General features: G+C 32.9%; 1 protein-coding gene across 6 annotated transcripts in view; it reads right to left on the bottom strand.

Annotated features, from left to right (window-relative positions):
- Nucleotides 1–16,421, bottom strand: part of XRN1 (5'-3' exoribonuclease 1) — an 88,511-nt gene that overhangs the window by 37,337 nt on the left and 34,753 nt on the right. For 4 of the 6 annotated variants that reach the window (XM_032487146.1, XM_006190550.2, XM_032487140.1 and 1 more), the window contains exons 19-25: nt 13,771–13,874; nt 11,099–11,230; nt 8,536–8,698; nt 7,743–7,856; nt 5,962–6,060; nt 3,235–3,350; nt 2,579–2,725 (exon numbers count right to left, since the gene is read on the bottom strand). In XM_032487146.1, the coding sequence (XP_032343037.1) occupies nt 2,579–2,725; nt 3,235–3,350; nt 5,962–6,060; nt 7,743–7,856; nt 8,536–8,698; nt 11,099–11,230; nt 13,771–13,874 (875 nt within the window). Of the gene's footprint in view, nt 1–2,578; nt 2,726–3,234; nt 3,351–3,414; nt 3,555–5,961; nt 6,061–7,742; nt 7,857–8,535; nt 8,699–11,098; nt 11,231–13,770; nt 13,875–16,421 lie in introns of those variants that run through there. The other 2 variants (XM_032487163.1, XM_014564199.2) reach the window with 2 other exon arrangements.

Here is a 16,421-nt window from a genome sequence, read left to right as displayed (position 1 = left end):
GTTCCCTGGTTAACTTCCAAACCACTGGAAGTCAGTTTTATTCTCTGCAGAAAAGTCTGGAGAACAGATCTCTACCTAGCCTAAGAGAAAGAATATACATATAGGAAGTGATATTTGGAGATCCTCTGCAGAAATAGCCAAGTCTCACCTGACAAGCCCAAAGAATAAGAAAAGAAAAAGAAAAAAAAAGCAATTTGGAGAAAACAGAAAATACTGAGAATAGAAGAAAATCTAGATTACTATCTTCAGAGAAATAAAAGAAATTTCATTCATTGTAAGAACAAGATGCTATAAAAAAGGAATGGCAGAGGATAAGGACACACTTTTAGAAATTAAAAATGATTAAATAAAAAATTTAAAAGATATGTTGAAGAAATCTCCTACAGAGTAGAACAGGGGTATAATATAGGAAATAGATAAGAAGAGATACGAAAATCAGAAGAATTAATCCAAAAAAGTCTAACATCTAGCGAAAGGAGTCCCAGAAAGAGAGAACAACAACAAATGGTGAGGAGGAAATTATAAAAGAAATAATTCAGAAAAGTTTCTTGGAATGGAAGGGCATCAGCTTCAAGTCTAAAAAGACTGACAGCAAAACAAACGAAAAAAGACCCATACTAAGGTACACATCATCACATTATTAAACAGCAGTGGTAAAGGGAAGATTCTAAAAAGATTTCAGAAATGAAAATAGGTCACACACACAGATTCAGAATCAGAATGGCATAAGACTTCTTGACAGCAAAGGAAACAAGAAGAGAATGGAGCAGTACTTCCCAAATTCTGAAGGAAAATAATCTCCAGTCTAGGAGGTTTAAACAAATTTCCAGATATGCAAGCTTTCTTAGGAAGCTGCCTGTGTAACTGCTCCATCAAAATGGAGATATAAACCAGGAGTAAGGCATAAAAGCCAGGAAATAAAGGAATCCTATGCAGGGGAATGGTGAAGGGAGTTCCTAGGATGATCATAAAGAGAAACTCTAGGATGAGAGCTGTGCAATGGCCAGGAGCAGTTAGTTCACACTGAAGCAGGAAGACAGACGGTTTTAGAAGGAAGTCTACAAGAAGAAAATGGAACTGACAAGTCACACAATCTGTTTGACTGTATTAAGTTTTCCAGCTACAGCACAGAGTTTAGAGCCAAATTAGTCATGTGAACATAGATAAGAAACAAATGAATAAATACAAAAAGAACAAAAATGTGTATAAGAAAGGAAATGTAATCCTAATATTCTACAAGGTCCAGCTGTGTCCATTTACATTATCTTAAGTAAACTTTAAATACAGTTTAATGTTAAAAACTGTAGAGAGGGGGAAATATGTTTGTGTGTGTCTGGAGGTGAGGGAATAGGGAGTGGGAGCGCTAAAAGAGAGCTAAAGCTTCATCTTCCATGGTAGGAATCAATGCAAAATCAATGCATATGTCAAGTTGAAAAATCAAGAAAAAGCAATCTAAATATGACATTTTAAAGTAAATAGAAGAAATAATCTAAATTTTCAGATGGTAATATGTGATTGAATTGTGTGACCTCCAACCCTCTCAAGTAAGATATATTGAAGTCCCAACTCCTAGTGCCTCAGAATGTGACTTTATTTGGAAAACGGGTTTTTAAAAGAAGTAATAGGCACTAATCCAGTATTACCAGTGTCCTTATAAAAGGAGAAATTTGGACAGAGACAGGCATGTACACAGAGGTGATGTGAAAACACACAGATGTGAAGACACATAGCGAGATGGTACGAAGACACATAGGGAGAAAACCATGTGAAGCTGGAGGACTGGCTGATGCCTCAAGAGGCTAAGGAACAAAACTCGTGAGGCTACAAGCAGCTGGGAGACGTGTGCGAACAGTGCCTTCCCTAGCACCTTCAGAGGAAGCATGGCCCTATCAACACCTTGATTTTACACTTCTGGTCTCCAGAACTGTGAGACAATAAACTTCTGTTGTTTTAAGTCACCCAGTTTGTGGTACTTTGTTATGGCAGCCCTAAGACACTAAATACAGGGATCCTCAAATATGAGAAGGTTAGAAACCAGTCGAACAATGGAAAGAACACTAAATTGTGAATCAGAAGTAACGATACTTCCTGTAAATCTCTGTCACTAAGTGGCTCAGTTAATCTTGGTACTCATATTTCTTATTGTTATACTGAGGAGTTGAGACTTGTTGATTTCTTAAACTATTCTAGCAATAAAATTCAGTAATTCTAGGATAGTAATCTATTGGCCAGCTGGAGTTTTAAGAAAGCTCACTATGCCAAGAGCTGTTTTGTTTATCCATACTAATCCTCTTACTACTGACAAACAGAGTAGTGAATACTTTATGATAGCAAAGTAAGGAAATTTTTAATAAAATGGAAGCCAATTCTCATTATCCTTTATTCATTTTAAATAATGTAAGTAAAGTATTTTTCTATCCTATTTTAGGTAATGGCTATGATGCTCTATGATACAAAATTAAGTTTATATGTAACACATATCACATTTTGCTAAAGGAAACATTTGCTTCATCAGAAAGTCAAAACAGTTATATTCCTACGTTTTTGGATGCCCAGTAAGATCTTGCTAGGCACTTACCTCTCTAAATACTCTGCAAGAAGTTGTTCTGCTGCAGATGAATACATCCATTCACTTCCAACTTTTTTAGTATATCCAGGTACCTCCTCATTTTTTTTGTTGAATTTGAGATTCAAACCCACATTTGCTTTATGGTCTCCATGAGGGCTGAATTTAAACCACACACACACACACACACAAAAGTTTTAAAATTTTGTTAAAAAGAATAAAAAGTTTTGCTTTTGATTCTTAGAAAAGTTTAGATTGTCTTTCTATGTTTTAGCTATCATGGTTATTTCCAAAGTAGCAGTAATGGAAAAACTAGAGGAAAGGCTTCAAAACCCAAGTTAACAAGGCATATAAATAGATTATGTAATTAGAGAGGAGAATGAAACAAGAAAATGCAGGGAAATATATTACTGAGATTCACACACACCTTCTGATACCTTTTTTCAAGGTTCAATTTGTTAGCTGCTAAAAATAAGAACTGTCTTTCCAACCACCTAAAGCATGTGCCATTTAGATGAAAGATCACCATCAGAGGAATTTATGCATAATTTTTAAAGAAAATTCAGAGCAATTAATAAGAAAAAATAAATCCTGAAATATTAACCATTTTATCTTTATCATTTAATTTTTTCTGCCACTTTAAGTAAATTTCTCTAACATAAACTTACTTTCTCCTAGATCCTCTTCCAATAAAAATACTTCCTGTAAACCTTGAAACAAGGTATCCACTCACTCCAAGGCGACTGGCCAACACATATCCTGGGTTGTACTTTATAGAATATTTCTTTAAATATAAAAACAAAAAGGTCAATTATGGAAACACAAAGCATTAAATGTTATTTCTTTACCTTTAAAATCTGGAGATAATTAAGACATCACTAACATTTTGGATTGTGGCAATGTAAGGATTCTCAAAAGTAGTGATCTCCTCCTCACCCCTCATTTTTAGAAAGGATTTACAGGCAGAATTTCTCTGCTCCTCTTTCTCCTTAAAGGACAGAATTTCCAAGGATGAATGAAAGAGGGAGGAAATATACAGTTTGTGAAACTGTCTCAAGAAATAAACTCTATTGTAAGTACTAAATGGCAAACTCTGGAGGCAAGAACTACTTTAAAAAAATGAATTTTTATATTCTAAGAAGGGCCTGGTAAAGTAACTGGGACAAAATGAGGTCTTGAAAATTATTACGCTGAATTAAAACATGAGCTCATCAAAACAGTTGCTACTGAGCAAAATTAAGGGTGTCCTTCATATATAGATATAAGTTATATTTGCTTCCCCTAATTATTTACTACCGTAGGAAAATAACAAATATGTATAGGCTTGTAATTAGAATATTATTAATATAATTCAGTCAACGTAACCTTAATTTTGTGTACCTACAGGAAGAAACTATGAAGATTGTCAAATTAAAAAAAAGTACTAGTTCATATAATTTTAAACCAGGAAGCAAATTACTCACCAATCCAGTACCAACAAGGGTAAGCTGCCATATACGCCTACCATCATGTATGTAATAATAACACATACTTGTTTTATATGGATTTTGTTCACTTTTTAAAATTTCATACAAATACTTTATACTCTTATTTTATAGGACTATAAGGATATTTTATCATCAACAAAAGCAAAATTTCCATGGACTGGTAATACATTATTTTCCACCGTTACTATTATTTTTTTTAATGACCATTGTCTATAATGGTCCCTAAATGGATACACTTTTTTAGTGGCATGGAACATACAGACACTATTAAAACACATTAATACACTAGCAAAAAATGCAACAGGGTTTTCCATAAAAAATATCACACAATGTATTATTAGAAATAATACAAACAAATCAAGTACGCTTTCCAGAAGAGAAAGGAAAAATCAAGGTAGTTTTCTATCACAGCAGTACCACTCTTCTAATAAGCATTTGAAAATGTGTAGGGGCACATTCAGTTACAATAATTGCACAGGTGTCAAGCACTTTGTATCCAGGGACCAAGGATGCCAACTGTCCTGCCACATACAGAACAGTCCTATTTAACACATAATTGTCCTGCTCAAAATACCATGAGTACACTTTTTGAGAAATACTGGGTTATGGTATAACTAAAAAGTAATTAAAATTATCACAAATATCCTAGAAAATATATAAGTTAGAGAAAGAAGAAGGCTTGAGTAAAAGTTAAAGAAAGTACGTAAAGAGAAAGTATAGTAGAGAAGGCATGCCTAGCAACACTCTACACCTGGAATTGGACAGGCTCTTTCAGATGTAGAAAAAGCCAAGGATGAAGCAACACAAGTTCTTCTACTTCTACTGACCCCCAGAACAGACCTCCAGCTCCTTTCTCTAAAGGGCCAGTCTCCTGGTTTCCTGACCATGCTTTCTGAATTGTTTCTCCAAAAAAGACCCAATGGCAAGATTTTAGGGACTATTCTGTTTTCCACAAAGTTTCCTCACAGGTATGCTGGTGCCTAATGCCTTAATTTTTTTTAATATTTTTTTTTAAATTGAGTTATAGTCAGTTTACAATGTTGTGTCAATTTCCAGTGTAGAGCACAATTTTTCTGTTATACATGAACATACATATATTCTCACATTTTTTTTGCTGTGAGCTACTACAAGATCTTGTATATATTTCCCTGTACTGTACAATATAATCTTGTTTATCTATTCTACATATACCTATCAGTATCTAATGCCTTAAATTAATTTCATGGGATACAAATCTTTACATTACTAGAGAAAGTAAAAGTGTAAGTAACAACAGCTGGCTGACTGTGAATTAATTTCAGTCAAGTTAATTATCCAATCAATCAATAAGAACAAATAAGAGATTTCAGAATCATCCTTTTATTTTAAAATGGGAAAATAAAAGGAGGTCAATGAACATCTTTGGAGAAAAAGGTCCCTCAAAAGGATGCCATGTCATCCTGCAGAGGTATACTCAATGGCTTAATGCAGTTTAGGCAGTTTCCCAATTTTCTCTAGGGACTGTTCATCTTTAGCTGAATATAGACATAGAACCTTTTGTGAGAAGCCGTTTGTCACTTGTAAATTAAAAGGCAGGCTTTGATTAATTATGAAAGACTTAAAAAACCTAACTCTATTCCGAGAGGGTATGCTAATCAATGTGCCACTTATAAGCTTGAACAAAATAACCCATAATAACCATTTTAGATTAATAGCAGGATTGCAGTGGTTTTTCCTCCAAAGATCTGCATGAAGTTTTCAGCACAGATTTAACACTTATTTTTGAATGATACAAGATGCAACTGTTAGAGAATTTAATCAGTATTAAATAAAATACTTGCATAATTCAAAGGAGGTACCAAAAATATACTTCTAACATTTTAAAAGTTAATTAATTCTGAATTAAATAATATAGACTATAGTACTCACATGCTGGTTCTGTATTAAAGCATCAAGATTGGGTTCACATGGAATGCTGAAAACCACACGAATCCTGCCTTCCGTAATCACATCCCCTGAATCCTGAACCTTGGAGGGGGAGAAAAATCACAGTATGTTTTTAGCCTCTTTCACTATGTTTTATTTACTTATTTTTCTACTTATTTGAATAGTGTTTGTTATTTCTGAAAGACAGTTAAGACAATAAAGGTGACAGTGGAAATTCTCTTGGAATTTGTAACTGGATTTGGTTATATTGTAAATTTAAGTCATTGTCCCTTGCTTTAATAGTTGTTAACCAGTCTTTCACTTCATACTAACTTTCATTTGCAAATAATTTCAAACTATTAAAAAGTTGCAAAAATAAAAACAGGTCAAAGAACACTAAAAACATTCACTCAGATTCACCTGTTGTTAACATTTTACTCCATTTACTTAACATTTGTGCTTCATGTGTGTATTTACTTACATATAATTACTTTTCTGAACTTCTTGAGGGTATATTGCATATATCAGGTCCCTTACCCCTAACTATTTTGGTGCATATTTCCTAAGAAGAAGGATATTTTATTATATAACCATGGTACAGTTATTAAGTACATAAATTTATGACACAATATTTTTTCTAATCTACTGTCCATATACCAATTTTGTCAGTTGACCTAAAAATGTCCTATATTTATAGAAAACTCTTTACTCTCTCTACTACAGGATCAGGTTAGGATCAGATACTGCATTTAGATGTCATATCTCTTTAGCCTCCTTTAATCTAGAATATATCCAGAAACTTCCTTTGTCTTTCATACACTGACATTTTGAAGAATACAGTTCATTCCTCCCTCTCTACCTTGCCTTAAAAAAAAATTCTTCATTTTGGATTTTTCTGATGCTTCCCTGTGATGAGGTTAAGGTTATATATTCTCAGCCAGAATAGTGCAGAGGGGATGAGTCCTTTGTAGGGTATCCCATTTGGAGGTACGTGATGTTTATTTGTCCTTCACTGTGATACTAATTTTGATCATACAATCATATGTTGCTCAGTTTCTTTACTGTATAGTTACAGTTTTTGCTTCCCTTGCAACTAAATAGCCTGCAGGGAGACACTTTCTACGACCATGAAAATATCTTGCTCCTGATCAAAAATCCCCCTTTGATTTAGCTTCCAATGATGACTGTTGTCTGATGCAATCTATATCATAACTATTGTAAAATGATGGTATTCCAAATCCTCCACTTCCTCCACATTTGCCCTAGACATGATACTATAAGCAAAAGCCATTCCCTTCCCCATTTATTCACCTTTTATTATCACTTTGGAATTATGCATTCCTATTCCCCACCCGCAATGGTTTTTAACACACTAAGAACTTGGTTATTTTGGTACTCAAAACAGTCCCCGATTTGGCTGGTAGAAGTCTCTTCAACCTGGTTCCTGTTTTTATGTGATGTGCTCCGATCATTCTTTTGAGCACCTCCTTGCTCCCCTGTATAACGTTTTAGGCTTATCTTGTACACGTCCTGCACCAGCCCTGTAATCAGTCATTTCTCTGAGAAGCCTGGTTCTACTAAAAAAGAGATCAGAATTTGAATTTTTTCCCACCACCTCCTGATCCCAACGTTTTCAAGACTAAATATATGTAGCTATGTGTTTACAAATTAGATGAATGAATTCTTTCCTATTTTTTTCCCTTCAGTATTAAATTTTTACACCTGAATGAAGAGAAGTTAAATTGACACCAGAAATTTAATTAGTAATAATAAGAGAAACTAACTTCTCCAGTGCATCCATAATAGGGTGTTCCCAGCATAAAGACCATACTTCTAGGAGGAAATAAGTCATCCAATGTTTTAATATTAGAGAAGCGAGAATCAAAGGCTCGGATGTCCTATGCAGAATGAAATATAAAAGTGAATCATCACAGTTAAAATTTTCATAGATTGCATATCAAGTATTTTTCCTACACAATTATGACGATGCTGTCTACCAACACCAAATGTAAAGATTTCCTACATAACAATACTAGTAGTCAAAATTTACTATCTGCTCACACGCCAGACACTCTTCTAGGTACTTCACTTCAAGACAACCCTCTGTGGCAGAGACTATCACTAGCCCCATTTTATAGATAAGGAAACTAAAGCACAGAAAGAAGGTGAATCTTGCCCAAGGTCACATAGCTAAGAAATCAACTCAGTCTGTGCTCTTAATCGCTATGCTATACTGTTTTCCCAAAAGTATAGGATCACCACATGTTTTAAAAAAATGTTGTCCCCTTACCACATCTAAGATTGCAAACACAAAAGCAAATGCTTTTTGTATTTACTAATTTATTTAAACCAAACTTTTTTTGAGAATAAAATAAACTTTCTTAACAATGGTGTCTAAGCATGTAATACTCCTTTTAAAGACTGAAGCATTTTGCAAACTACATTAAATAATAATCTCTATTATATACTGCTGCATTAGTCTTTTATTCATAAATAAATATTTAATATGATATACTTTTATTTATACAGTGTGCAACAGTTACGTTAAGATAGAATTGAGACCTGATGGAGACTTACTTTTACAACAGTTTGATAAACAAATGGAAGAACTTGTTTTGACCACTGTTTCTGTAGACGAACTTCACCATTTTGATTTATTTGATATTTACGACCTGTAAGTAACTGACCGTATATGACTGCAGACGTTTCATTTATTATTATTCCCTTTCTTCTCAGGTAGCTAAAAGAATTAAAAAAATACATAGATGTGCATGAGTGTGTATACCTCTATGATGATAAACATCAAACTACCAACTTTATAACTAAATATTTAAATAACTTTAAATAAATATGCTAGCAGTTCTGAATAGTACCTAACTTAAGACTTTTTGCACTAGTTGCTTTCCTCTGTGGCTACCTTTCCCAATGTCTGTAAGATTAAATAAGAATTCACAGAAACTCCTGTATTTCATACCCATTAGGCTGGCTGTAACAAAAAAAAGCACAAACGATAAGTGTTGGGAAAGATGTGGAGAAGCTGGAACACCTGTACATTGCTGATGGGAATTTAAATCAGTGCTGCCACTATGGGGAAACAGTTTGGCAGTTTTTCAAAAAGTTAAAACACACAATTGCCAAACAACCCAGGAATTTCACTTCTAGGTATATAACCAAAGACCTGCATATAGGCACTCAAACAAATGTTTATAGACAAATGCTCATAGCAGCACTATTCATAATAGAAAAAGGCGGAAACAACCCAAATATCCACCAACAGATGAATGCATAAACAAAAGGTGGTATGTATATCCATACAATTGAATATTCGGCCATAAAAAGAAATAAATACTGATATACACTATGCGTACAAACCTCAAAAACATGCTAAGTGAAAGAAGCCAGACACAAAAGGTCACATATTATGTGATTTGATTTATATGAAACATCCAGAATAGCTAAATCCAGAGAGACAGAAGATAGATTGACAGGGAGGGGCATTCAGTGGGCCTTTTCAGTCTAAAGCAGGGGTTGACAACTATGGCCATGGACTACATCCAGGCTCCTGTTCTTATAAAAAAACTTGTTGGAACATAGTCATTCATTTATTTAATGTCTATGGCTGCTTTTGTGATTCAACAGAGTTGAGTAGTTGTGACAAAAATTGTGAAGTCTACAAAGCCTAAAGTATTTTCCATCTGGCCTTTTATATAAAACATTTATTGACTCCTGATCTAAACATACAATCATTCTTCATCTGAGGGATGTTTTCTTATCTCCTTCCATTTTCTCTTTCTAGAACTCCTATCAGATACTAGAAATTCTGACCATATTATTTTCAATAATTTGTGCTTTTTGCACTATGTGCTGAAGGAATCCCTCAGTTTGATCTTTTAGCTCACTGATTCAATTTTCAGTATGCCCATATTCCTATTCAGACCCTAGAGTGAGCTCATTATAAAAATCATAATTTTAATTTTTGTATATATGCTTATGCATAAATATATGTATTACATAATATATATTATATATAGTTACCTATATAGTTAAGTAACATTATTTTATATATATATATATATATATATATATATATATATATATATATATATATATATGTATGTATTTTATATGGCAAAATTACAATTATGGTGACAAAAGCAGGTATGTTCCCCACCCTCATGGAGTATACTATCTACAAAAAGAGTCATTAAACTAATCATAGACATGAATGTATTACGATGATTCTATTTATGTGCTATAAAAGAAAATTCAGAATGTGAGCTATGATGAGGTGTCTAACTTAAACTATTGGGAAGCAAAAATATGCCCAACCTCTACCCCTGACAGCTATATTTATCTCCTTCTTTCATGCTAGATGGCTTTTCATGGTCTTTTTGCATTTTTTCTATTTACACATATTTGAATAAGGATATTATGGCCTGGTGTTAGCTCCAAAATTACAGAAGAGGTATATTCTTGAATTCTCCATTTATCAATGTTTGCTATTACAGTTTAAACAGGACGGCTGATGGACATACATTTATAACACCATTTCATGTGCTACTGCCAATTTCTATTATTTTATTTTGACTTAAGGAAAGTGTTTGGATGAAAAGTAAGAGGTATTGTTAGGATGAGATCATGGGACACAAAGCATCCTAAAAATCAGCATTCCCAGGATGTAGGGCTTCTTAATTATTGGTTACTGAATTCAGGGGCCTACGTGTAGGGTGTAGGGTGGGTAGGGGAGTAGGGAGGGGAGAGGGTGAAGAACAAGGGAGAGTATTCCTTCCTTTTCTATTACTTACACGTAGCCAAGAAATTTAACGCCCTTAAGATTAGTAAAAATAACTCAAATTCAGGTAACTGTTTACTCCCAGTGTAAGAGATCACGTCTTTTCTTTCATTCTTTCTCTCTTTTTCTATACATCATCACGTATTTTAGCGACAAACTATAGTGACAGTTATAACTGCTGCTAACCAGATTTTATTTTAAGCTAGAACATTACTTTTTTAGAACATAAAATAAAGATGCAGTCAGTAGTCAGAGTGATCACAATGTTAAGTGAAAAATAAGTTCAAGGATGAGTACATTAGACCACCACATTCTAGTTCAATATTAAACACTTTTTATGACACTCACTATTCTGAAATTCCTTGTATTTCTTTTGTCCAGTTAGACTGTTCTTTGTCTCCAAGATGGACCACTTTAGATGGTGGCGCAGTTCTTCCCAAATAAAGCTTCTGTGTTCCTGGAGGTTCTTCCAAGTAAAACCTTAAAAATTAAAATAAAATAAAAATTATATTGCCTCCAAATTAGTGGTTTAATACAGAGTTCCAATAGTGTGTCTTCAAAGTGAAGATTTCTACATGGTATAATAGCAAAAAAAAAAAAAAAAAAAAAAAAGAAAAAAAAGCCTCCCCTTTTTAAACTGTAATATGAATTTCAGAACAAAAACTTGTAAAAAATTTTAATCAAAATTAAGAAGTAAATTACTATTCTTTCTCTTTAAGAATTTAAACTAAATACATAAGAAAAATATAAATTTTTAAAGAATGAAAAAATACTCTCAAATTCAATAAAGTATTTTTGCTAAAAAAGTTTAACTTGATTCTAATCAAGCCACTACATCAAACTTCTAGTTTACAGGAAATATGTGGGATGCAGGACCAACTTAAATGACACTAAGAGAAAACAACCAGGTAAATCAGAATTCTACAAAATAACTGGCCTGGGCTCTTAAAAAAAAAGGCAGGGAGGTAAGCTCAGCCAGATCCTAGGAAATAAAATCAACACACAGAAATCAACTGTATTTCTATAAAATAGTTGGGGAAACTGAAATTTAAAACATAATAAAATCTATAGTTGCTCCAAAAAATTGTAAATACATAGATATAAGTCTAACAAAACATGCACAGGCTCAGTATGCTGAAAAAAACAAAACAGTGATAAAAGAAATCAAAGATTAAAATAAATGGAGAGATAAACGGAGATCCACTTGGATCAGAAAATTCAACATAGTAAAGATAGCAACTCTGTACAAATTAGTCGATAGGTTTATTACAACTTCTATCAAAATCTCTCCAAGATTTTTAGGTATAAAAATTTATTATACATGGAAAGGCAAAGGATCAAATATAGCTAAAACAATTATGAAAAAAAAAAGGTGGAAGGAATCATTCTCCCTAAGGTTAAGATTTACTACATAGCTACAGTAACAAGATAAGGTATGGTGTCATAAAAATATACATACAGACAAATGCAACAAAATGCAGAATCCAGAAATAGATCCACAGAAACACATTCAACTTACTTTTGATAAAGGTGTAAAACCAATCTAGTTTAGGAGGAAGGATAGTTTTTTCAACAAATAATGCTAGAGCAACTGAATACGCATAGGCAAAAATATAAATCTTGACCCAAACCTCATATCTTTTTTAAAAATTAATTTTGGGGGCAGGAGGGTATAGCTCAGTAGTAGAGTGTGTGCTTAGCATGCATGAGGTCCTAGGTTCAATTCCCAGTACCTCCATTAAAATAAACCAACCAACCAATCAACCTAATTCCCCCCCCAACCAAAAACCCCCAAACAAAAAATAAAAAAGAAAATTAATTCAAAATGGATCATGGATTTAAATGTAAAAGGAAGAGATAAAACTATAAAACTTTTTGAAGAAATACAGGAGAAAATCTTCCAGACCTAGGGCTAGATGAAGAGTTCTTAAACCAAAAGCATGATCTGTAAGAAAAAAACTGATGAACAGGACTTTATCAAAAAGGCAGGGGAACTGTGGGGAGGGTATAGCTCAGTGATAGACTGCTTGCCTGTCTAACATGCACGAGGTCCTGGGTTCAATCCCCAGTACCTCCATTAAAAACTAAATAAGTAAACCTAATTACCTCCCCTTGACAAAAAATAAATAAATAAAATGGCCAATTAAATTGTGGAAAGAAAACAATGGCTAAAAAAAAAAAAAAAAAAAAGGCAGGGGAACTGAGTTCTGATGATTAAAAAAGAATGCTCAAGATTTCATACAGAAAAGCACCTACAAAGGAAAAAAATTCATACTGGCATTGACTTCTTGTTAACAAAATTATATGATAAAACACAACTGAGATATGTTTGTAGAGATCAGAGAAAAGAGGATTAGGCCTCTAAAATTCTAAACCTACGTATGAGAAAAACAAAAAATCCACAACATCACCACATTTTCTTTGAAAAAAAAATCGCTTGAGAAAATTCTAGACATGAAAAATAACAAATGAACAAGATATGAGACCAAGCTTACATGAAATAAAGGTAAAAGATGACAAATAGCTTGTCTAAATAATCATTAATAAAATTAATAAAATAATTATTAACTTGCAAAAATGTTAAGAAATTATTTTTAAAATAGAAGATATGTTTTTAAAAATTAATGTATTATTTAAATGAAAACTGGGAGAAGCATGGAAAAAGGTAAGGTTATAAACGTTATTCATTCCTGTCAGAAAGAGAAATATACTTGCTAAAGAATATAATAATTGGTAGAAAAGAATTAGGATATAGAACTTCCAAGGTATTAAAAAAAAAAAAAAAAAGAAGGCAAAAGGGGAAAAATAATATATGCATCTAAAATATATGCATCTCAAGGGATGTACAATAAACTGTCAATAGTGGCTGAACTTCAAATGGTGTGATTAGAGGACTTACATTTTTATTACAGAGTAAATATTTTACAATAATTATATCAGTTAAAAATATATGAATAAAAGCTATCAAATAGTAAAGTTCACATAAATTTAAAAAATTACATAAATCAAATCTTACTTACTTAGTTTCTCCATCTGATACACCCACAATTCTAGCTTCTTCAAGATGGGGCCAATTAACAAAGACAGACTTTCCAAGCACTGAGGAAGCTATATTTTCTACACTCTTAAAGTAAAAGTAGAAAAGTTTTTTATTTATGTTTTAGGTCCGAGAGAAAATTTTACAGAGGCAAAATTAAATAATTAAAAACTGCCTTGTGTTTATAACTGTGTACTTAAGATCTATAAAAACCCCATTAATAATTAAAACAGATATAAAATATCACTTGCTCACTCAAGCCAATTATTCCCTATTAGTACCTGCTTTTCTCAGCTTTATTTCAACTTAATTATTCCACCCATTCAAATTCAGTTAGTTTTCTTAATTACTCTTCTCTAAGTTGTGCCTTTATTGCCAACTACTCTTTTTCTTTCTAGTACATTTTCCAGGATGTCTGTTCTTTTAAATTTTCTTCTTTCCTTTAAAAAAAATATTTTTCAGTTTTTTTTTAACTATTTCCTTTCTTTACCCTTTAATTTATTATGAATCTGTGGAAGTTTACCAAGTTTACCTCTTCGTCTGCCAATCTCTTATTGGAGGGGAATTAGGGCCAACTTACAGTATGTCAGCACTATAAACCTCATGATACTTAAGAAGCTTGATTCCTTCTCGTTTTCTCAACAGCACTGGCAGTTATTAGTAAAGGTGGCCCACTGATTTTAATCCTGAATGAAATTACTTGGTGAGAAAACAGGTTTCAGTAAAACAAAACAGAAGAATACTGATGTATAATGTGAGTATTACTGTCCATGATAATAGCTAACATTAGCGGAAAATAATGTTCAGTAAGAAACCTAGGTCCTTAGTTCTGCTGCTAACTAGCTGAGTGAATGCCCCTTTCCAATCTCCATTTAAGTTTCTTAATTTGTAAAATTAATGAGTTGGATAAGCTGCTTTACAAAATTCCATCTAGTTGTAAACTTCTTCGATTCTATTTTATTCTCATGATTATCTTGTTTATTTTTCTCATGGAAACTGAGAAAAGTGAAAAGAACAAGAAGAGTTGTCTAGAAAATGGCTATTATTCACTATTTCGTATCAAATGTTCAGATAGGATAAAGCAGACTCTAAGAAATGTGATTTCATTTCAGTTTGTGGTTGGTATAATTACATAAGAACACAACTCATTTCAAGTTAGAAATCACAGGTCCAAAATTGGATTCTACCTCTTTTCAGCTATAGATTCTTATGCAAATCCTTTGATCCCACTGAGTCTGTTTTCTTTCATGAGAAGTTATAACATTTACCTCACAATATTTATTTAAGGATAAAATAATATCCACAAAAGTTTTTGTAAACTAAAAAATGCTGTACAGTTGGCCTTCTGTATCCATGGATTCCACACCTGCAGACTCAACCAACCACTGATGGAGAATATTTGGAAAAAAAAACTTCCAGAAAGTTTCAAGAAGCAAAACTTGAATTTGCCAAATGCTGACAACTATTTACATAATAGTTACATAATATTTACATTGCATTTATAATTATTTATATTGTGTTACATAAGTAATCTAGAGATGATTTAAAGTATAAGGGAGCATGTGTGTAGGTCACATGAGAATACTACATCATTTTATATAAGGGACTTGAGCATCCACAGATTTTGGTTATCAGTTGGGGGTGCTCCCAGAGTCAATGCCCCATGGATAGAGGGACAACTGTATAAATATTCTGTATGAAACAATACCTTATATAAAAATTCTTGAAAGGAAACATTATTATTATTACTATTAGTTAGACAACAACTTTGTGGTAGAAACTGAGTTGAAATATAAATTTTCATTCAATTTTTTCTGTTTATTATGCTTAATCATTACTAGCAAATATTTCTTTCACAACTAGAGATGGCTGTTTTTAGACTTTTGGGGCATAACTTATAATTTTATTTATTACATTTAGACATTTCTTAATGTGATCATACATAAGAAGGACTACTCTGATAAATAAAACAAGTTTTAACATTAGAACTAGGCTCCCTTAATTATCCTTTTCCTTTCTACTCATCTATTTCTAATTTCATTCTCCCACATTTTTCTTCATTTGAAGGAAAAGTTGTTCTCCTTTCCCAGATTACTCCTTTCCCTTTAGCCCTAGACGGAATCCCTCATTACTTCACATCCCTTCCCTCTAAAATGCCTTTAAGACCTCTTTTCTTTTTTAGTTCTACCTCTCTTCTTTTGAATGGATTTGCTTAATGAGCTGTCTCTTCTGTACCTACAGTTATGACTTTAGACTTCTTTTCAATGATAAACCTCTTAACCAAGGGCTTAAAATCTGCTACCTCTACTTTCCATCTAACTAGTCTCAGACCAGTCCTTAGAAACTGGACTTCTGCCTCCACCAATCTATTGGAATGGAGTTCTCAAAGGCCAATAATGATGCCCAAAGGACAAATTCACAGACCTTGTTTTAGTTTTCACTTTTCCTGAACTGTATGCTCCATCTACTCCATGCTTCCGTGATACTACCAAAAGTAGGAATCATTCTCTTACCTCTCTGAATGATTATGTCACTTATGAACACTATGTCACTTATACTGGTTCCTTTTCCACTCTTTATACATGTAGGTATTTCTTCATGCTGGGGCCTTGAGCCCTCAAAGTCGCTTTTCTT

This window comes from Camelus ferus, chromosome 1, assembly GCF_009834535.1.
Source record: "Camelus ferus isolate YT-003-E chromosome 1, BCGSAC_Cfer_1.0, whole genome shotgun sequence".
Lineage (NCBI taxonomy): Eukaryota > Metazoa > Chordata > Mammalia > Artiodactyla > Camelidae > Camelus > Camelus ferus.
This window is presented reverse-complemented; position numbering and strand designations above follow the sequence as displayed.